General features: G+C 47.5%; 1 protein-coding gene across 3 annotated transcripts in view; it reads left to right on the forward strand.

The window, feature by feature from the left end:
* The first annotated feature begins 306 nt into the window (after positions 1 to 306).
* The window catches only part of VAV1 (vav guanine nucleotide exchange factor 1), a 61,699-nt gene continuing 38,502 nt past the window's right edge, over positions 307 to 23,503 (forward strand). For all 3 annotated transcript variants that reach the window (XM_063110691.1, XM_063110692.1, XM_063110693.1), the window contains exon 1: positions 307 to 510. In XM_063110691.1, the coding sequence (XP_062966761.1) occupies positions 307 to 510 (204 nt within the window). The remainder of the gene's footprint in view (positions 511 to 23,503) is intronic.

The raw sequence follows: 23,503 nt of genomic DNA on the forward strand, positions 1-23,503 counted from the left end.
CCGCCTCATAGTCTAGCCAGCCTGAGTCCCCCCAGCCGTCCCCTCCCTGGTGCCAAGGCCTGTGTTGAGTCGCTGGAGGAAAGAGAGGCCAGATCCTCCGTGGAGGGCATGGGGTGGGGCTGGGCGTCGGGTGCAGCCCCCCCCCCCCGCGTGCCCCACGGCTCCTCCTCCTCCACCCCCTCTCAGGGCGACAGTTACAGGCAAAGAAGAGGAAGTGGTAGCACTAGCTGTCGCTCCGCAGGCGGGCAAGCGGGTGGGTGGTGGAGGCCGCAAGGGTGCACGGGGCGCCAGGGGCAGGCAGCCACCATGGAGCTGTGGCGCCAGTGTACCCACTGGCTGATCCAATGCCGAGTGCTGCCGCCCAGCCACCGCGTCACCTGGGATGGGGCTCAGGTGTGTGAGCTGGCGCAGGCCCTTCGGGATGGCGTCCTTCTGTGTCAGCTGCTTAACAACCTGCTGCCCCAGGCCATCAACCTACGTGAGGTCAACCTGCGCCCCCAGATGTCCCAGGTGAGCCCACAGCTGGCTGGTGTGTCAAGGCATGGAGGTGGGGGGCGCCCCGGGCTGACGCAGGAGGGGATCCATGCAGTCCACCTCTGGGCCAGCAGAGTAGGGGGAATAGGCTTATAGGTCCAGGGGTGATCACACTCTGAGATTCTGGGGTGGCCCACCCAAAGTTAAGAGACCCCTTGAATGCATTAATAGGCCGTGAGTCGGGCCTCATCTAGGCTGAGAACTAGCAAACTAGGGGTTAACTCTTCAAGCTCCAGGCTGACTCTACTGGGGCGCAAGCCCCCAGATGGGACCATCTGGGGATCCCAGGGGACACCTAGGAACCCCCTGGATGGCCAAGCCGGTGCCTGGGGTTGACTCCTTCTGACCCCCGATTCTGGCTGTAGGGGAGGGGCCTCCACCAACTTCTTCCCCTACATGCGTCTCCTCCTCCTAGGCCCTGGGCCGCTTCCTTCCCTTCACATCTTCCTTCCCCTTGGCTTCCTGCCGGGGCCTGGGGCAATGTGGGGCAGGCGGGGGCTGCAGCCTCAGGGCTCTGGTCTTCCCCTCTTCATCCATCCCTGGGGAGATACTGAGGCAGGGCCTGGTCGTGGGCTCCGAGAATGGGTCCTGGGGTTTTGGAGCCTAGAACAGCAGCATTTTCTCTGCAGGGGCCCAGGCTCCACGGGGAGGTGGATTTGACTGTGGCCGCCCCCACCAGGCTCAGGAAATATATTTAAGTCCCTATTTGAATGCGGTTGAGGTGGGGTGGTCACATGGCTGGATCCAGTCTCTGTAGCACCTTCTCTGGTGCCCCAAAGCTGCTGGGTGGGGACAGAGGATGGAGCTGGTCTGGTGGTGCCCAGCCTGCCTTGGGGTGTGAGGGGATGTGGCTCTGCCCCGTGGTCTGAGGGGACAACTGCCATCTGGCCATCAGGCTGGCACTCCAGGATCTGGGCCCTGTCCTGAGGAGCTGTGGGTTGTGGGGGGGTCTCTCTGGGGATGGGGGTTGGGGCCAGCTGCTTGAGGGAGTGAGGGCCATAGGTTCCCGAGGGGGAACTTCCCATTGGTGGGAGAGGTGGGTGGCTTTTCACTCCTCCTCTGTTTCCTTAGGACCAGAGCCTTACTCCCTGCTCAGCCCAGCAGGGCTTCCTGGAAGGAGGAAGCTCCAGAGCCCCCTTCCCTGCATGGCCAGCCCCTCTGGCCACGGGCCATCCCAAATTTGCCTAGATTTGCTTAATCTCCTTCTGGCTTCCAAGGCATGAGGAAGTAGTAGTGTAAGATCTGTCAGGACCCAGACTTGACAGGGGGTCAGGTCCTCTCTGATGCTCTAATAGCAGCTGGTGGGAAAGTGGACGGACTTAAGGATGAACTTCTACTCCTGTGCGTGTCCTGGCTAAAGCCAGTTCTCTGACTGGGGGTGAGGGACTGTGGTGCTAATCTCTAGGGAACAGTTACACTCTAAGGACAGTCCTAATCCTCTCTACTAGGCAGTGCCAGAAACCCAGGCCTGGCCCTCAAAGTGCTCTTGGACTGAGGGAAACAGAAAAAGATGCCCCCACATCCCTATGTGGTATAGGTTGGGGGCTCTAGGAGGAGGGCAGGACTTGCCTGGTAAAGTCGGGGTTTATGCAAGAGGGGACATTTGTGTTGGGTTTTGAAGATGAAGTAGGAGTTTTCTTATTGTTCTGGCTTCCTGTGCACAGCTGTGTCAGACTCCAAGCTGGACAGGGATGTACCCTGACCCTCCCTGTCTGGGAGTTCTGTGCCTTCCTGCCTCTGCTCATTTTGCCTCTTTTTGAAGCTCAGCCCTGTGCCTGGCACAGAGTGGGGATGTGTGTGTGAAGCAAAAGGCACGCACAATAAGCCAGAGAAAGGTGCAATAGGAGCAACCTCTCTGGGTTTCTGGGTGCCTGTCTGTCAACAGATTTAAGCCAGGGCCATGAATGGCCTATGTGATGTCGAAAGATAGAGAGAAAAAGTAAGGTTCTCCTGAAGGGGTAATGGCATAAACAGAGATGTGGAGGCTGGAATTAGGATGTTTCCCAGTTTCTCTCATTTTTTCTTAGTCCCTCTTCTTTTGCTCACTTGTTTCCAAGAAAGAGAGAGGGATGAGCATATTCTTTCATCCATCCACCCACCCATCCACCCATCCACCCATCCATTCTTTCATCCACCCATCCATCCATTCATCTCTCCATCCATTCGTTCACCCATCCATTCACCCACCATCCATCCATTCTTGCATCTACCCATCCACTCACACACTCATCCATCCACCCAACCATCCATTCATCCGTCCATCTATTCATCTACTCTTCCACACATTCATCCATCCACCCATCCATCCGTCCATCTATCCATCCATCCATTCTTTCATCCACACATCCATCTATTCATCCATTCATCCATCCATCCATCCATCCACCCATCCATCCATCCATCCATCCGTCCATCCATCCATTCTTGCATCTACCCATCCACTCACCCACTCATCCATCCACCCAACCATCCATTCATCCGTCCATCTATTCATCTACTCTTCCACACATTCATCCATCCACCCATCCAACCATCCATCCATCCATTCTTTTTTTTTTTTTTTTAAGATGACTGGTAAGGAGATCTCAACCCTTGGCCTTGGTGTTATCAGCACCGCAGTCTCCCAAGTGAGCCACAGGCCGGCCATCATCCATCCATTCTTTCATCCACCTATCCATTCATCCTTTCATCTACCTGTCCACCCACCCACCCATCCATCCACCCATCCATCATTCATCTGTCCATCAGTCCATCCATCCATCTACTCATCCATCAATTCATGTCCATCCATCCATCTGTCCATCTGTCCATCCACCCATCCATCCACCCATCCACCCACCAATTACCGAGTATACCTGGCCCTGTTCTTTGTGCTGGGACAGCGGGAATAAGACACACACGACTCCTCTTGTTGAAGACCCTTTATTCTAGTGGGGGAGGCCAAACAATGAGCAAAGAAGAAAATGTAGAATTTTTCAGGAGGTAGCATGTGCTCTGAGGAGAATGAAGCAGGAAAGGGGGTTTGGGAGTGCGGGAGTGGCACTTTTAAATGGGGATTTGGGAGGCCTCACTGATAAAGTGACATTGGAGTAGAGACCTGGGGAAACTGAAGAAATGAGCCATGTGAGTCTGGGGAAAAAGTGTCCTAGGCAGGGGGTCCTTCCAGTGCAAAGGCCCTGAGGTAGAGGCCGGCTGGTACCTGTGTGTTCAGGGCTGTGACTGGCCTGGCTGGTGGAAATGGTGGGGTAGGTCAGATTGCAGTGAATCTCAAAGCCAGTCGGTTCTTCCAAGGTACCACCATGGGCAGCCCAGCAACCCCTAGAAACCCCCACTCTCCTCCACTGCTCTCTTGGAGTCTAAAATCTGGACTGGAGAATTGGAACTTGAAGGCCAAGGGAGCGGAGGGAGAGAAAGGTACAGATTATGGGAAAGATCCACCAGGATGCGGGAGCTTAGCAGACACTGGGGTGGGGGCAGTTGCTCGGACCAAGATGACACCAAGGTCCCCAGCCCTAATAATTAGTAATGCCATTGGGGTCAGGAAAAGGAGAGGGTGGGACAGTTAGAATAGGGAGGTGAGCTGGGGGAGGGGGCTCGGTGGCTTGAAGGAGCCAGACCTGGGTTCATATCTTGGTACCACTGTTTCCTGGCTTTACCTCTCTGAGCCTCAGTTTCCCCATCAGAAATGTGGCTAAAAACAGTACCTTTTTTTTTTTTTTTTTTTTTTTGGATGACTGCTGTGATATTTCAGTACTTCTTAGCAGGGTCTGGCACCTGGTAAACAGTCACGAAAAAGTCTTTTTAGGAAGGATGTGGGGTGGTGAGAGGGTAGGCAGAATAACACAGCAGGTTGGAGTTTGGGCTAAGGTAGTAGATTTCGCCCTTCCCTTGCCCCCCAGATTTTGGCAGTGTTTGGCGACATTTCTGGTTGTCACAACTGGGGCAGGCCTGCGACTGGCGTCTAGTGGGTGGAGAACAGATATGCTCAGGACACCCCTCACCACAGACAATGATCCAGCTCCAAATGTCCATAATACCGAAGGAGCTAGGATATTTTAAACATTTAACCATTTGGTTAAATAATACTTTCATAGGATCCAAATAGTAAAACTCTTAAAAAGATGCACAGAGAAAGCTTTAACTTCTGGTTCTATCTCTTAGCTCCCTTCCCCCACTGGTAACTACTTTTTCCTTTTTTAGGTTGACTGTGTATTCTCCCAGAATTTTTGAATGCAAACATAAGCAAATAGGAATACAGATTCTTATTTACTGCACTCCTCCCTTAACAGGAAAGTGAGCCCATGCTACCCATTGCTCTGTAACTGCTTCCCTCACTTCATAATCATCCTGGGAATCTTTCCAAATCAATACGTAGAGACTGTCCTTATTCTTTTTAAAACATGGCTGCATGATATTCCATTTATTTAACAGACACGTATTTTTCCCACTATGTGCTAGACGTTAGTCTAAGCCAGGGTCCGGCAACTATAGTTTGAGGGTCAAATCTGGACTGCAGTGTTTTGTAAATAAAGTTTTATTGGCACACAGCCATGCCCATTCATTTGGTGTGTTTTCTGTCTTTTGTGTTACAATGGCGGAGTTGAGTAGTTGCAACAGACTGGGCTGCAGAGCCGAGGATATGTACTCTCTGGACTTTCGTAGAAAAATTTGTTGATCCCTGGTCTAAACCCTTTCTCTGCATTAACTCATTCAATCCCCATAACCACCAGTGAGATGGATGGTATCGTTATCCCCATTTTTCATATGGGGAAACTGGAGCACAAGGAAGCTAAGTAGCTTGCACCAGGTCACCCCACTGGAAAGTGGTAGAGTCGGTATTTGAATGAAGGTAGCCCGGTTCTAGGATTGCTTACTCTGAACAGCCTCCATTCCATTGCATGGCTGGACTACTGTTTATTTGACCATCCTTCCTATTGATGGACACTTGGATCGTAGCAGGCTTTTGTCATGACAAGCTTACTGCAATCGATAACCTTGTCCATGGATTTTAAGTGTCCTTAACACCCCCTTCCCCAATAAAGGCTAACTGTGTGAGGCAATGCATGTGCTGATTAATTTGATGGTGATAATCGCACAATATATACGTATATCAAATTATCACGCTGTGCACCTTGGATACCTACAACTTTTATTTGTCCATTACACCTCAGTAAGGGGAGTGCAGATTTTCTTATTCTGCAATTATAGCTTCTAAAAAAGAAAAATAGCATAGTCCATGAATCATTTTGTAGCACCTCTGCTGTGTGACCTTGGGTATGTTGCTTAACCTCTCTGTGCCTCAGTTTTCTCATCTGTAAAATGGGGATAATAAAGTCCTATCTTAAAACATTGTTTTGAGGGATGAATAAATTTGTAATAAACTTATTTACTAGTTAAAAAAAGTCATTAGCTGCATATAACTGTTATTATCACTACTACATTTATTATTATTTACACGTGAGCAAAAATAACCACGGCATAAATTTTCAGAAGTGGGATTGCAGGGTCAAAGTGTATGAGCCTTTACGGGTTTGATAAATACTGCCCAGTTGTTCTCCACGTGGGATTGTTTCCATACAGATTGTTCCAATTATGATACCGCTAGCAATGCAAAAGAGAGCTTGTTTCTGTATGGCTCTGACTGTTCTCTTGTTAAGCTTTTGGAGTTTTGCCAACTGGATGGGTGATAAATGGAGCTCATTATGGTTCAGTTTACATTTTTCCTATTCCGAGTGAGGTTGAGCCTCTTTTCCTATGTTTTAGAGCTATGTATACGTTCTTTCTGTGAAATAATATCTGCTCATATCATTTGCCAACTATTTTTTTTTTTCCCCTCCAGGACTGCTGGACTTTTTTCTTATTGATTTTTAGGAGCTCCCTTTATATTAGGCTGGCTTTGAGTTTCAAGTCAGGTACTTAATAGCTTTATGATCTTGGAGGAAAGAAAATTACTTAAACTATCTGATATCTGGTTATCTTATCTATAAAATGGGGATGTTGATGGCACCTTTATCTCAGAGTTGTGTGTAGGTTAACCCTGATAAGGTAAGTTAAATTCCTAGCATGGTGATCGATGGACTTATAGCAAGTGCTAAATTAATGGGAGCCATTATTTTTGTTAATTTGATTTCATCGAGTCTGAGTTGCCTGTAGGCTGTGGGATATAAGTCAGGGTATGTAATGTTAGCTGCTGTAACAAACTGAATCACTTCAATGATAATAAGAGTTTACTTCTTGCTCACATCACAGTTCAGCATGGGTCAACTGGGGCACTGGACGGGGATGATCCTGCTTTATGAAGACCCTACAGGGCCCAGACTCCTTTTATCTCATAGCCCCACCCTCCTTGAGGCCCTTGGGGTCCTCTCTACTCAGACAGAGGGTGGGGGAAGATCTCCATGGGAGGGTTTCATGGGGGACACAAGCCTGGAAGTGCCATCATCACCTCCATTTTTGTTCCATTGGCCAGAACTTGGTTATAGGGCCCCATCCAACTGCAAGAGAGACTGGGAATGTGGTTAAGCTGGGAACTAGGCAGGAAAAGGAAATGGATTGGGTGGACACAGAGAAATCAGTGCCCTAGAACCTCAGGGCAGTGCCTAGCTGGCTTCAGAAATGCAGGTCTGGAGGGCACTGGCTTGGAGAAGATCTCAGTGGGATGAGGAATGAGGTGGACCCGCGCTGCGGCCACGGCGGAGGAGATCAGCTGGAAATGGGGGTGCTGGGTGGGAGTAAACCTCAGTGATGTGGGTTGGGCTGATTGAAAGATTTCATCTCAATGCACCTGCTAGGGCCAATGGGGACAAATCTGGAAGGGTCAACATTTGGCACTTTGCCTTCCTTTCCATTCTATTCTTTTTGTGTGTGGCTGGCTGGTATGGGGATTTGAACCCTTGATGTTGGTGTTATAACACCATGCTCTAACCAACTGGGCTAACCAGCCAGCTCAATTCTGTTCCTTTTGCTGACCTCTCTGGGCCCAGTGCTGGGAAATATCACCCTTTAGCACTTTCACAGAGGATGCTGGAAAGCCCTGTCCCTCCCCTACTCATGTCCTTCCCATGGCTCCCTATTGCCCTTGGTGAAAAAAGACCAAAATCCTTACCATGACCCACCATGGCCTATGTATGTGGACTCTGTCCACCTCTCTGCCTTCACCTCCACCCTCTCTTCCCCGGGTCACTCTTCTGCAGCCACACTGTCCTCCTCACTGCTCCTAAAACCCATCAGGCACAATCCAACCTTGGGGCCTTCATGCTTGCTGTTCTTTCTTCACGGATCTCTCTCCCCCCAGATGCATACCACGATCCACCAGAATGTCAGGGCAAGGACTTTTGTCTGTTTTGTTCACAGCTGTGTCTCCAGTGCCTTAGAAAAGCACCTGGCATGTAGTAGGTGCTCAATAAATTATTTATTGAATGAATGAATCTATTCACTTCCTTTACTCATTTAACTCAGGGACCGGCAAACTATAACTCGTGGGCTAAGCTGTCTCGTTTTGTAAACCAAATTTAATTGCTACACTCACACCCATTTGTGGACTTATATGTGGCTGCTTTCAAACCACAGCAGCAGAGCTGAGTCCTGGAGACAAGGACCGTATGACCTGCAAGCCTTAAAATCATGCCTATCTGGATTTTTACAGAAAGTTTGCTGATCCTGGTATTTGTTGAGTGCCTCCTTATTAGTGGTCAGTGGTGGTTGGTTAGCGGCCATTGAGTATGAATTGTCTGGATCAATCTTGGCCCTGCTAGCTCCTAGTTATGTGACTTTGGGCAAGTGTCTAAGCTTTCCCATCTTTGGTTTCCTTACCTGTGAAATGGGGATAATGATGACGAAAATAGTGATACTATTACTGAGGATAAAACCACCCACCTCATAGACATTTCTTTGTATTAGACTATGAAATGGGTGATAGAGGATTCCATGATGAAAGAGGCACGGGCCTTCGTGCAGCTCATAAATATAGATAAGGAAATAGTGTAACACATTCAGCAATAGGTAGGTGAAGCCCAGAGCATTGTGAGAACAGAGAGAAGGAAAACCCCAGAAGCAATCAGGGCAGGCTCCCTGGGGGATGTGACATGCCAATTGAGTGTGGGAGGTTGGGACATACTTGAGGGGCTGAAAGGAGCTCTGCTGTCTCACTTGCCAACACTGATGGTGCCAGGAAGTGGGCAGGACCCTAGAATGTTTTGAATGGGTGTTTCTGGGCTTCTGGAGACCTGACCATGTTGTAGAGAGGGACTGTCCTCTTTTGAGAATGAGGAATGGTGCTCTGAGACCTGGGCTTTAGGAGAGACTTGGGAGTTAGGTAACTCAGGGGACAGCGGAAGAAATACGAAATATTTGGTTGGAGAAGTTTAAGGTTTAAGGAAATTCTGAGCTCAGTCTGCAGAAATTTTAATCAACAGTCTTAGATGTTGGGACAGAAAACCCAACCGAAAATGGCTTAGTCAAAAATAATATTTATTAACTGAAATAACTAGGTTAAGAGAAATGTCTTCAGTCCTGGCTGTACCCAGGGGCTCAGACAGTATCTCAGGACCACCCCATCCCCTCCGCTCTTTCCAGCTCTTAACTCTGCTTTCTTTTGAGTGTTTTCCTCCATTTTCAGTCATTCCTTCCCCTCATGGAGGCAGACGAAGGTGTCCAGCTGCTCCAAATTTATGTTTTCACAATTCAGTTCAGAATTCTCTTTCATTGCACATGATTTTTTTGGGGGGGGGGTGTCACACATTCATTTCTGAACCAACTGCTGTGACCAGGAGAATACCATGCTTTGATTGGCCAGGCCAGGGTCACATGCTCATTCCTTGAGTTGGGGGTGGGGTGGTAGACTCAGAGTGGGGGAGGGGTGGTTCCACAGGGGAAACTGAGGTACTGTTACCAAAAGAAGGGGGAATAATACGTCAGGACGCAATTGATTTTATTTTATTTTATTTTATTTCTTTAAAAAGATGACCGGTAAGGAGATCTTAACCCTTGATTTGGTGTTGTCAGCACCACGCTCAGCCAGTGAGCGAACCGGCCATCCGTATATGGGATCCGAACCCGGAGCCTTGGTGTTATCAGCACCGCACTCTCCCGAGTGAGCCACGGGCCAGCCCAGGACGCAATTGATTTTAGATTGGCATCAAGTGCTAAATTTATGCCAGAGTTTCTTGACCTCAGTACTCTTGACATTTGGGGCCAGAGTCTTCTTTGTCCTGGGAGCTGCCCTATGGACTGTAGAATGTTTAGCAGCTTGGCTCTACCCATTTGATACCAGTAGCACCTCCTCTCCCCCGGAGTTGTGACCACAGAATGTCTCTAGACATTGCCAGATGTCCCCATGGGAGCAGAATTGGAGTTTTGGAGAGAATGAACTTCCTATCTAAAGGAAGATCCAAAGAGAGCCGAACAGTAACTGGCTGGGGACAGCAAAGAAGAGATCAGGAGCTTTTTGGAGTTAGAATATCATTTATTTTATTATCAGCGACAGGCGCTATGCTGATTTCTGGGGTCATGGGAAAGAATACAACAGATATAGTCCATGCTTTTCTGAGTTCAAGGCCTTGTGGGGGAGAAGTACAGTGTATTTGTTCCCTGGGGCTGTTGTAACAATGTGCCACTAACCTAGTGGCTTAAAACAGCAGACATTTATTCTCTCCTAGTTCTGGAAGCTAGAAGTCTGGAATCGAGGTGTCTGCAGGTCTGAACTCCCTCTGGCATTTCCAGGGGAGGATCCTTCCTGCCTCTTCCAGCGTCTGGTGACTCCAAACGTTCCTTGGCTTGTGGCTCTGTCTTCACATGGCCTTCTCCTCTGTGGCTATGTGTCTCTTACAAGGACACTTGTCGTTGGATTTAGGGCCTACCCAGATAAATCATCCTGGATTATCGGGGTGTTCCCTAGATATGTCCTTATCTCAAGATCCTTAACTTACATCTTGCAGAATCCTTTTTGTCAAATAACATTCATATTCACAGGTTCCAGGGACCTGACATGAATACGTCTTTGGGGGTGGGTGGGGGGCTACCATTCAACCTGCTCCAGACAGTACACAAGGAGACTTAGGCGAGTCAACAAGACACAGGTACCTTGTAATAAATGCTGCAGATGAAAGAAACCAGGGGCCAAGGTGGGAAAGAACAGGAGGGGCGTGCTTTCTGGAGAGTGTCAAGGCAAGCTGGACATGGAAGGATGAGGATGTCGCTCTGGGAAGCACGGGGCAGGGAGGGCCAAGGCCATGCAAAGGCCCTGCGGCAGGAAGAAGTGGGATACAGGATCTGCCAGAGGGAGGCGAGGAGAGTGGTGGGGAATGAGGCTTGGGAGGAAGGCTTCCCTCGAGTGGCTATGGGGATGTTTGCAGAATTTAAACGCTAGGAGGGTTTAAGCAGATTGGTGATTTAAAGAGGTCCTTCTAGCTACTCCATGTGGTGCTAGAGGTGTCAGCTGGGGCGACCCGGGAGGAAAAGGTTGATGATGATGTCCCAGAGAGAATGATGGTGGCCTGGATGAGGCTCACATTTTGGTGACAGAGCTGACCAGACCTGCTGAGGGATTGTATGAGCAGGGAGGGAAAGTGGTAAATTAAAAGAGGAAGCTGGATGATGTCTGAGTTTGTAGCTTAGAGACCTGTGTAAATTAGGGTATCATTTGCTATGCTGGGAAGACTGGGGGAGGAACAGTTCTCAGGGAGTTCTGATTGGGCCGTGTCAAGCTAGAGGTGAAAGGCAGTATTGCATAGTGGTTAGTGTATGGTTCAACTCAGGGGTGGGGTAGGAGTTGGGGTGTCAGGAGCAACTCCGTCCTCCCAGGGGGACATTTGGCAATGCTTGGAGACATTTTTGGTTGTCACTCCTGGAGGGAGTGTTGTGCTGTTGGCGTCCAGTGGGTAGAGGCCAGAGATGCTGTTAAAGGTCCTCCAGTGCATAGGATAGCCCCCTACCCACCTCCCAAATGCCAATAGTGCTGAGACTGGGAAACTTGGTGTTAGGGGCATGGACTCCAGTTGCCTGGAGGTCTCGGGTCCAATCCCAGCTGTGGAGTCTTGGGCAAGTTACTGAACCTCTTTGTGACTCAGTTTCCCCATCTTTCAAATGGGGATAAAGATAGTTCTTATCTTATAGGGTTGTATTAAGAATTGAAAATGAGGTAAGAGTTGTAAAGTTGTAAGCGGCTTCAAGTGGTCCCTGTCAGTGATTAGTAAATAAATCCACAGGATGGATGAGATCGTTTGGGAGAGAGGAGAGAGAGGGATGAGAAGAGATCTGGGGGTGGGGCCCTAGGGTACAACAGCATAGAGAGTCTCAGGAGAGGAGAAAGAAACAGCAAAGAAGTCAGAAGGGGAGAGTCCAGTGACTTAGGAGGAAAACCAGAAGGGTGTGGTGTCAAGACACCAAAAGAGGAAAGTGTATCAACACTGAGGTCTTGGTACTTTGAAAAGAGCAGCTTAGGGCTGGCCAGTTAGCTCTGTGGTTAGAGCACAGTGTAGTAACACCAAGGACAAGGGTTCTGATCCCCAAACCAGCCAGCCACCAAACAAATAAAAAACAGTTTAATGAAGTGGAGGGAAGAAGATTCAGAAAGTACAACAAACAGCAACAAAAGCAACAGGTCATGTTTATTGAGCTCTTGCTATGTGGAGGTGTTGTTCTAGGTACTCTACACTTCTTAATGCTTTAGGCTTTCACAACAAACCTACTGTGCAGGTACCATCATGTTTAGGTTATCTGCAGCTGTGAAACAAACCACCCCACGCTTAGTGATGTAAGACAACAATTATGTTATCACAGATTCTGTGGCTCAGGAATTCAGACAGGGCTGCTCAGCTTCACAGTGAGAAACCTTAAATGTTTGGGGACTGGAATAGTCTGGAGGATTCTTCACTCACATGTTGGGGCCTAGATTGAGGTATGTATTAGTCCATTTTGTGTTGCTATAACAGAATACCTGAGACTGGGTAATTTATAAAAAACAGGGGGTTATCTGGCTCATGATTCTGGGACAGCTGCATTTGGTGTGGGCCTCAGGCTGCTTCTTCTCATGGTGGAAAGTGGCAGGTAGCTAACGGGTACAAGCAGATCACATGGTGAGAGGAGGTGAGAGAGAGAGGGGAGGTGCCAGAGTCTTTTAAACAACCAGCTCTCATGGGAACTACTAGAGTGAGATCTCACTCACTCTCCCCCCACCTCACAGAGAGCATTAATCCATTCATGAGGGATCTGCCCCAATGATGCAAACAGCTCCCAACATTGCCACATTGGGGATTAGATTTCCACATGAGTTTTGGGGGGACAACACATCCAAACTCTACCAGGGTGATTCGAGGTGGTGCTCAGCTGGGGCTCTTGACTGGAGCACTTCCATGTGGCCTCTCCACGTGGCTTGGGCTTCCCCATAACATGGCAGCTGGATTTCTAGAAGCATGGAGAGAGACCAAGTGTCACTCAAAAGACCAAGGCAGAAACTGCAAGGCTTCTTCTGACCTACATAGAAATCTCCTGTTGTCACCTTGCTGCATTCCTAGTGACAAGCAAGTCATGAAGAACAGCCAGATTTAAGGTGAGGGGAATCAGACTTTGCACTGCAGAACAGTATGTGGATGGGTGATATTTTGTGGCCTCTTTGGAAAGTACAACCTGCTGTCCATTACTAGCCTCATCTCACAGATGAGGAGATGGAAATGAAAAGTTTAAGCAACTTGCCCAAGGTTATGTAGTGAATAAATAACTGTGCTTGGATTTGGATCCAAGTGTCCAGATCCCCAAACCTATGATCATAAGTACCATACAAATATTATTTCTATGGGGAGGCAGGGAAGGTTTGCATATAAGCCTTTCAAGATGTTTGGTTATAAAGACAGCCCTGGATTCAGATTTCCTATTCTCTCAGTTGGGGTTCAGCCAGGAAAACAGAAATCATCTTAGGTCTTTCAAACAGAGAGAATTTAATTCAGGGAATTGGCTAATGGATAATGCAGGAGCTGAGAAGGGAGATGGGGAATAGTGAAACAACCCAGAGAGTAGCCACTGCAGAAAGCTGCCACCACTTCTAGGCTGGAGAAACAATAGAAGGAAATGGTGTTACCAGGGCCAAGGGGCCTTCAGTGGGAACTAGAACCTTGGGCAAGGGTTGTCTGCAAGGAGCTGAGGCCAAGGTGGAGATAGACTCGTTGCTGGAGAGGCCGTGCAAGAGAGGGAAAAATACCCAGGCTTCTGTCTTCTGAAATATTTCTCCCAACTGGTTTCCAGCCAGGGTCTCCTACTGGCTGAACCTATCTGGAAACCAGGGTGCAAAGGAGCTGGGGAAATGTAGTCTCCTTCCATACCAAGCAAAGTAGAGGAAGAGGAGGAATGGATCATTAACCAAGCAGGTTAATGACCTGCAGAGACCTTGAGGAGATGACTACCTGCAGAAAAGGAGCCCTACCTGCTTACAGGGCTGTTTTGAGGGCCAAGAGAGCCAACTGAGATGCACACAAACTGTTTCACTCAGTGCCTGGTGGTCACCTAACGTGAGCTACCATAACTGCTATTTATCTGAGAATTGATGGAAGGGAATGGTTTACTATCTCCTGGGACAGGATGCATCTTAGCATTTCTGGCTCTGCTGGCTTTGGGGTTTGGTCCACTCTTAGATCAAGCCCAGATCTCCTTTCTTATGACTCTCCCTGCCACAGGCCACCAGCACACGGCTAATCTGCTTTCCTCTTAGCTGTCTGTCACAGATCTGCCTACCGTGATTATGTCCCTAGCTTCCTTCATGTAGCCTCTGCTCCAGGGCAAACACCCACAGCCCCTTTACGGTGCCTCAGTGGACAGAGTTTCCAGAACTCCACTCTGGAGTTACTGTCTTGTGCCTATCTTCCTGGGGGACCCAGAATAACCCCCAGATGGGTGAGGTATCTAAGAACTCCAAGAGATGTGGGTCTATTGCCTTCAGCCTGACCTGATATTGAGCATGAGACCAGGGGGTGTGGGGAGAAATACTCCAAAAGGCAGCGATCATTTACAGATACTTCCCTCTCGGGGATTCTGGGAGAAATGGCAGGATGATGGAGTGCTGGGGTGACAACCGCTTACTCCATTTTGATCACACAGCCCCAGTTTTGGTTGATCGGCGTCTAATACCACCCTTGGTTCGTTCCCTCCCACTCCCGCTTTGCTCACTCTGCTCCAGCCACACGAGCCTCCTTGCTCTTCCTCCAATACACAAGGCATAGTCCAGCCTCAGGGCCTTTGCACTGGCCGTTCCCTGTGCATGGAATGCTCTTCCTTCAGACATGCATCTGGATCGTCCCCTTGCCTCCTTCAAGCCTTTATTCAAATGTCACTTAATGAGTCTTCCTGGACCTCTCTATTTAAAATTGCATCTCCTCCTGGCATTCTTTATCCCATTTTCCTACTTATTTTTCTCTCTTAATACTTACCACCTTCTCACAAGCTATGAAAAATATTCCTGTAATACATACGTTGTCTTCCTCTGCCAGAATATCAGCCTCACGAGGGTGAGGATGTCTATCTCTCTCTCTCTTTTTTTCACTACTGTTTCCCCAGCACCTAGACCAGTACCTGGTGCATAACAGATGCTCAATAAATACTTGTTAAACCAATGAAGTGGTGGTTGAATGAAAAGGGACCCCTCGTGTGCTGTTTCCTCTGCCTGGAACACTCCCTCCTCCCCCACTGTAAAGTGAGATTGACTTGAATAGGCAGAGGACATATTAGTCTCTCATTTAGTGTGTTTCATCACGAGTAAGAACAGTCATGTGACCGGGTAGCGTAGATGCTCCTCAACTTATGATGGGGTCACATCCTGATAAACTCCTCGTAAACTGAAAATATCGTAAGTCAAAATGCATTTTGCATATACACACCATGGAACACCACTCAGGCATAAAAAAGAACAAAGTTCTGACATTTGCGGTAACATGGATGAGCTTGGAGAAAATTATGTTAAGTGAAATCAGCCAGGCACAGAAAGAGAGATACTGCATGTTCTCACTCATATGTAGAAGCTAAAACATTGATCTCCGAGTTGAGAGCAGGATCGTGGTGACCAGATACTTGTAACGGGAATGAGGAGAGGGTGGGCAACGGATACAAAATTGTAGAGAGACAGACTGAGATCTAGTGTTCTACAGCAATACAGGGAGACTACAGCCAACAACAAATCACTGTATAACTTCAAGTAGCTAATTGAAAGGATGTCGAATGTTCCCAAAACAAAGAGGTGACAAATATTTGAGGTGATGGATATGCTAAATACCCTGATATGATCATTGCACACAGTATAAATGGACCCCAATATCACATTGTCCTCCATAAATATATAGACTTCGATAATTTATTTTTTATTATTTTTGCTGCCCAATACAGGGATTGAACCCCAGACCCTGGTGTTATCAGCACCATGCTCCAACTAACCAAGGCAGGCAACAGCCACACAAATATAATCATGGGTCAATTAAGAAAAAATAAATTAAAAAAAAAATTTTGGAGACAGAAGTAGATTAGTGACGTTCAGAAAGTGAGGGGAAGGAATAATGAGACATTATGGCTTAATGGGCATGGAGTTTATATTTAATTTTTTGGGGGGTGGGGGCGCTGGCTGGTAAGGGGATCTGAACCCTTGACCTTGGTGTTGTCAAAACCACGCTCTAACTCTGGCCAGCCAGAGTTTATGTTTAGAATAACAAAAAATTTTCGGGAATAAATGGAGGTGGTGGTTACACAGCATTGTGAATGTAATTAATTTCATACAATTGTATGTCTAAAAATGCTTCAAATGGCAATCCTCCTGTATTTCATATAAGGATATATATGTTTTACCACAATAAAAATTTTAAAAAGGCATTTAAATACACCTATCCTACCGAACATCGTAGCTTAGCCCAGCCTGTCTTAAACGTGCTCAGAACCCATTCATTAGTCTACTACTGGGCAAAATCATCTAACAAAAAGTCTATCTTATAATGAAGTATTGAGTATCTTAGGTAACTTATTGAATACTGTAGTGAAAGTGAAAAACAACAGTTGTATGGATACTTGAAGTATGGTTTCTACTGAATGCATATGGCTTTTGCACTATTGTAAAGTCAAAAAATCGTAAGTTGAACCGTCGTAAGTCGGGGACCATCTGTATATTTTGCATTATCAACCTTTGGTGGTTTACATTATTCCCTTCTTTCCAATCCCCTCTCTCACCCCTTGTTTCCCTAAAGCCAGCAGTCATCCTATGCTCCTAGTTTTAAGGGAAACACACAACAGGGAAGCTGGTATCCTGCTGGCTTTTTTGAAAACAGTATATTCAGAGCTGGCCTGTGGCTCACTTGGGACAGTGTGGTGCTGATAACACCAAGGCCATGGGTTCGGATCCCATATAGGGATGGCCGGTTAGCTCACTTGGGAGAGCGTGGTGCTGACAACACCAAGTCAAGGCTTAAGATCCCCTTACCAGTCATCTTTTTAAAACAAAACAAAACAAACAAAAAAACCCCAGTATATTAATCATGTCGAAGGGATACTTGCACTCATATGTTTATCACAGCTCTATTCACAACAGCTACATGTCCATAGACAGATGAGTGGATAAGGAAAATGTGGTATAGCTACACAATGGAATACTACTCAGCCATAGAAAAGAATGATATTCTACCATTTGCAGCAACATGGATGAGCTTGGAGAGAATTACCTTAAGTGAAATAAGCCAGGCACAGATGGAGAAATACCACATGTCCTCACTCATATGTGGGAGCTAAAAAAGAGAACAAAACAAAACAAAAACCAAATAAATAATAATAGTAATAAGTTGAGCTGTTAAAAGGAGAAAGAAGAGCTGTGATTACTAGAGATGGGAAAGGAGAGGGGAGACAGTGACAGAAAATTATAGCTAGGTAGGAAAAATAAGTCCTGTTGGTTACAGTAGACCCAGGAATCTATAATTATAGATAATAAACAGTAATTCACCACGTGTTACCAAACAGCTAGAAGAGAGAAGTTCCAATGTGCACATCACGAAGAAATGATAAAATTTTGCAATGATGAATATGCTAATTACCCTGAATAGCTCATCAGACATTGTATACATGTATTGAAATATAGCTCTGTACCCCATAAATATGTACAATCAACGTTTCAATAAAAAATTCAAAAATCCAGTTATGCTGACATACGATAAATAACATTTAAAATATATGATTCGATACATTCATTATTATTAATTTTTAAAAATTTATTGGAACATAATTGACAAAAATATTTGTGGGTTATAGCACTGAATACGATTTGACACATTTTGACATATATATCCACCTGTGAAACCAGCTCCAGAATCAAGAGAGTGAACATATCCGTCACCCCCCAAAGTTTCTTCCATTCCAATCCTCCCTGTCCCCCCCCCTCACCTCCCATCCCCTGGCACCCACTGATCTGCTTTCGGTCACTATAGATTAGTTTGCGTTTTCTAGAGTTTTATATAGATGGCATCAGATTGTGTCGGTCATCTTTCACTGAGCATGTTTTCAAGGTTCATCCACGCTGCAGTGTATATCAGTGCTTCATTCCTTGTTATCACTGTGTAGTGTTCCAGTGTATGGACGTACCACAGTTTGCTTTTCCTTTCTCCTGCTGATGGACATTTGGATTTGTTTCCACCTTCCGCCTATTCCACATAAAGTGCTATGAACATTCAGGTTTGTGTGAGCATGTGTTTTCATTTCTCTCTAGTAAATGCCTGAGAATGGAATGGGTTGTATGGTAGGGGTATGTTTAACATCTTAAGAAACTGACAAGCTTTTCCAAAGTGAACACACCATATGATGTCCCCCCAAGAAGCATGTGAGGGGTGCCTAGAACACTGCTTTTTTTTTTTTAATAGTATCTTTGATTTATTTGGGTGCATTTTAATTTTAAAATTTAAAGAAAATGCTCTTTGTGTCTCTCTTTCTGCACATGAACAATCCTGAAGTTTCAATATAGAATGTCTCCTCTTTTCTTTACCACCTCTTTGTGTTGGAGCCGGCCACCTATATAGCACTAGTTTTTCCCCCTTAACCTAAAACCTTACCAGACACCTCCTGTTTTTTTTTTTTTTTTTTAAAGATGACCGGTAAGGGGATCTTAACCCTTGACTTGGTTTTGTCAGCACCACGCTCACCCAGTGAGCTAAACGGCCATCCCTATATGGGATCTGAACCCATGGCCTTGGTGTTATCAGCACCACACTCTCCCGAGTGAGCCACGGGCTGGCCCCAGACACCTCCTGTTTTTAACCAGATCCCAAAGCTTTCTGTGCTTCTTGGCACAGTTGCTCACCACAGTTGTCATCCATCAATTATTCATGTTACTACCTGCTCCTTGCTAGACCATCAGCTCTGTGGGAATGGGGCTCTATTTGCTTTGGCCGTCGCTGAGTCCCAGTGCTTGGCACATAGTGGGTACTCAGTACCTGCTTGCTGAATCAATGCATAACCAGGCCTGGTGGGCCAAGCCTAGTGCCAAGTGCTAGAGCAGAAATTCGGTTGGTATTTTCCATTCCTAAAGTGCAGTGGGTAAACTGAGGCACCAGAAGGTGCAATGACCTGCCCAAGATCCCTGGGCTTGCTGAGCTGTGCTGGGAGTCAAACCAGGTCTGTCCGTCACCTCCCACTGGCGCTGAGATGTGGAGTGTGTGCTGTGGTGGGAGGTGAGCAAGGAGAGGAGAGACACACGGGCTCACAGAGGGCTCCAAAGGCCAGGGCGAAGCATGTATAACCTGCACCTCTGCTTTGAAGCTTTGAAAAGGGTGCACAGCATTCTCACCGTCTCTGAGCAGCATGTGGGTCCTTCAGAGAGCCTGAGACTGCACCATTAAGGGGATGAGGGGCTGAATGCAGAACGCCCTCCCCCCGCTTTTTTTTATCTCCCCCAACCAAGCCCTGGTAACAGGCATTTCCTGTTTCCGGCTGCTCCCTGAGGCTGGGGTGGGGGTGGGGGAGCCGACTGCTGCAGTTGTACTGAGCTCTGGGTCCCCTTCTCCCAGCCCCCAAGAGAGGCATCCCTGTCCCTGCGTGCTGCTTCCCTGAAGGAGGATGGAGAACTGGCCAACCTTTTGGGTTCTTTCTTTGTCTCAGGCAGGGGTTGGGTTGATAGGGGACATGGTGAAAAATGGAGAAGAATGAGCCTCAGGGTTTACCGCAGGGCCTGGGTGCTGATTTGCATATGGGCAAGGTGCCAGCTCAACAGGTGGCCTGTCTCTGAGATCCTGGAGGAAGGAGGAAGGAAGCTGAAAGGGTTGCCCCCAGCAGGGAGGAGCCATTCTCACACTCCCCTCCTACCTTTGGTTAAAGGGCCACCTTCTCACACACTTCAGGTGGCTGGGAAGTCCTTCTAGTGGTCTAACTGTGGTCACTGCTGCTGTCTGAGGGAGCCCCTTTCTTTAGCTGTGCCCCACTGCAGCCCAGAGGGGTGATGAGTCATACCCCTTTCCCCCTTCGAGGTGTCACATGACTGGAAGGAAGCATTGTCAAGGCTCAGCTGATCTCTCTGAGGTCAGGAGGGGACTTCCTCTCTTGGGCCAGACACAGCCATCTGTTCTGTTGCCTCTGGTGACCTGCCAGCCCTGTGTGGGGCTAGCCCAGGACAACCTGCAAAGGCTGCTGGGCTGGAGAGTGGAGCATGTGGTTCCTGTCGCATGCTGACCCTCTTCCCCCCACTATACCACCTCTTATAAGGCACCAGCAGGCACTTAGGGTGGTTCAGAGAGGCAGGGTGCAGTGTTAGGAGCATGGTGTCTGGGCTCGGAGTGCTGGTATCTGTCTCCCCATTTCTACCTGTGTGGCTCTGGGGAGGTGATGTCCCCTTTCTGAGTCTCAGTTGTCCCATCTGTCAAATGGAAATTCATTTATTCAACAACTTTTATTGAGCATCTACTATGTGCTCCACATGGTACTGGGTGCTGAGGCCACAACAATTAACAAAGTGCATGGAGAACCCTGTCCTGGTGGAGTCAATGTTTGTGTGTGTGTGTGTGTGAGTGTGTGTGTGTGTGTGTGTACGTGTGTGTTGCAATTTTAAATAGAGTGGTTGGGGAAGGTCTCACTGAGAAGTGACATTTCAGCAAAGATCTGCAAGAGACAAGGGAGAGGGCTATAAGGTTAATTGGGGATAGGCATTCTAAGTGCAGAGCACAGTCTGTGCAAAGGCCCTGAGGCAGGACCGAGACTAGCGTGTGGGAGGAACAGCGAGGAGTCCTGTGTGGCTGGAGCAGAGTGAGCGAGAGGGACAGAGGGAAGAGGAAGGGCAGGGAGGGGACGGGGCAGGTTGTGCAGGGCCTTGTGGGCTGCGGAGAGGACTTGGGTTTGTATCTGGGTGGGATGGAAGCCCTGGGAGGTATTGACAGAGTTACTCTGGCTGCTGTGTTGAAAATAGACGATAGGGGCCTCTGGCACAGAAGCAATCCAGTTGAGCAATGATGACACTTGGACCAGGGAGGTGGCAGTGGAGGTGGAGATGAGGGGTTGGATTCTGGGCATATATATATGTATATTTGGTGGCTGACCATTACAAGGGTATGAACCCTTGACCTTGGTGTTGTGAGTCCCTGTTCTAACCAACTGAGCTAACCCGCCAGCCTGGGTTCTGGGTGTATCCTGATGGTGGAACCAATGGGATTTGCTGATGAATTGGAAGTGGAGTGGGAGAAAAATAGACAAGTCAAGGTGATTCCAACATTTTGGGTCTGAATGAATGGAAGGACAGATACTGTTAGAGGTCACCGCCTGGATCTCTGCAGCAACTCTGTTGGGAGAATTAAACAAAACAGTGCGTGTCAAACTCTCAGCACACGGTTTGGCAAAGGGCTGAGTCCTCAATACATGTGTCTCCCCAGAAGGGTTGGGGGCTCCGGCAGGGAATGTTGATTGCCCAAGTGACTCTTCAGAATCAACTTTGGGAAATCAAGGCTGTAGTGGGGGAGGGTGGGATAAGGGGGAGGGGGAGGGACAGAAAAGAAGGAGACATGGACAATACAGAACAATGCTGTATGTTGCTTGTGGATAGGTGCGTGTGCAATAAAAGAATGAAAAACATAGAAGAATAATACACACCTGTTTCTGGATGGGGGCTGGCAGTGGGGAGGGAAAGAAGAGAATGAGATTAGAGAACGTTGCACGTGGGGTTGAGACGTACCCATAACGTTTAATTGAAAAGGAAATGGAGGCTGGCTGGGCAGCTCAGTTGGGTAGAGCACAGTCATGGTGATGGCAAGGTCCAGTGCTCCGATCCCTGCACGGGCCAGCTTCCCTGCCACCCCACAGTAGGAAATACATTCACCCAAAGGAGCTGGAATATCCACACGCAAACCTGCCCTCAGATGTTTATAGCAGCTTTATTTATAATTGCCAAAACTTGGAAGCCATCAGGATGTCCTTCAGTATGCGAGTGGATAAATAAACGTGGTGCATCCAGACGACAGGATGTTATTCTGCACTAAAAAGAGATGAGCTATGAAGCTATTGGAAAGACGTGGAGAAACTTAAATGCATATCACTAAGTGAAAGCAGCCAATTTGAAAAGGATACATCCTGTATGATTCCAACTACAGTTGACCCCCCCCTTTTTTTTTGGTGGCTGGCTGGTAAGGGGAACCAAACCCTTGAACTTGGTGTTGTAGGGCCACACTATCACCAACTGCGCTCACCAGCCAGTCCCTCCAGTTGACCCTTGAATAATGTGAGTTTCAGCTGCACCGGTCCACTTATACACGGGTTCAGCATTTGTGGATTTAGTCAACTGCAGATGGATAACACAATATTCACGGGATGCAGAACGTGCATATACAGGGGGTCAACTTTTCGTATGTGTGGGTTTCACAGGGTCAACTTATTAAGTACCCAATTCTTTATGTACTTAACTAGCAGCCATGACCTGGGAGAAAGTTATACATGGATTTTCGGCTGCGTGGGAGGTTGGTGCCTCTAACCCTCATGTTGTTCAAGGATCAACTGTACATGGCATTCTGGAAAAGGCAAAACTATGGAGATGGTAAAACGATCAATGGTTTTCAGAGGGTGGGGTGGGGGTGGGGAGGGAGCACTGAGGATTTTTAGGGGGATGAAACTGCTCTGTATGATATTGTAATGGTGGACACATTTCGTCCTACATTCATCCAAACCCATAGAGTGAGGAACACCAAGAGTGAACCTTCATGTGAACTATGCACTTTAGTTAATAACAATGTATCGACACAAATTCATCAGATGTAACAAATGCATCACTCTGGAGGGAGGTGTTGATAGCGGGGGAGGCTATGCATGTGTGGGGACAGAGGTATATGGGAACTCTCTGTACCTTCTGCTTACTTTTGGTGTGAACCTAGAACTGCTCTAAAAAAATGTATTATTAAAAGAAAGAAGAGAGAGGAAGACAGGAAGGACAGAAGGGCAGACCAGAGCCCCTGGACTGCACTGATGGAGGTGTCATGGATGTCAAAGGGGGCTTGTGGGGTGGTCCCTTCCCTCTCTCCAGACTGACAGGGCCTGACGTTTCATCAACGCAGTGGGTATGCCCCCAAGGGGTTTGCAAACCTAACTCAGTGGTCAGCAAACCATGACCCCAGGCCAAATCTAGCCTGCCACCTTTTTTTTTTTTTCATAAATGAAATTTTATTGGAACATTGTCATGATTGTTCATTTACGTGTTGTCTGCGGCTGCTTTTGCTCTACAATGATGGAGCTGAGTAGTTGCAGCAGAGATCGTACATGGCATAAATTGAAACATTTTTGTTATCTGGCCCTTTACAGAAAACGTTTAATAAGGTCCTAATTCAAAGGGGCTTATGGGACTCATACAACACAAATCATATGTGGATTTTAGATATAGCTCGATTCAGTAGCTCCGACAATGTCATCAAACACTGGATATCTGTCTGCGACAGCTTTTTCTTCAGGCAGGAAACTCAAGATTCACTCCCTCAGGGCAGCAAAGTGGCTGTGGTTGCTCCAG

The sequence above is a fragment of the Cynocephalus volans genome, chromosome 10, assembly GCF_027409185.1.
Source record: "Cynocephalus volans isolate mCynVol1 chromosome 10, mCynVol1.pri, whole genome shotgun sequence".
NCBI classification, from domain to species: domain Eukaryota; kingdom Metazoa; phylum Chordata; class Mammalia; order Dermoptera; family Cynocephalidae; genus Cynocephalus; species Cynocephalus volans.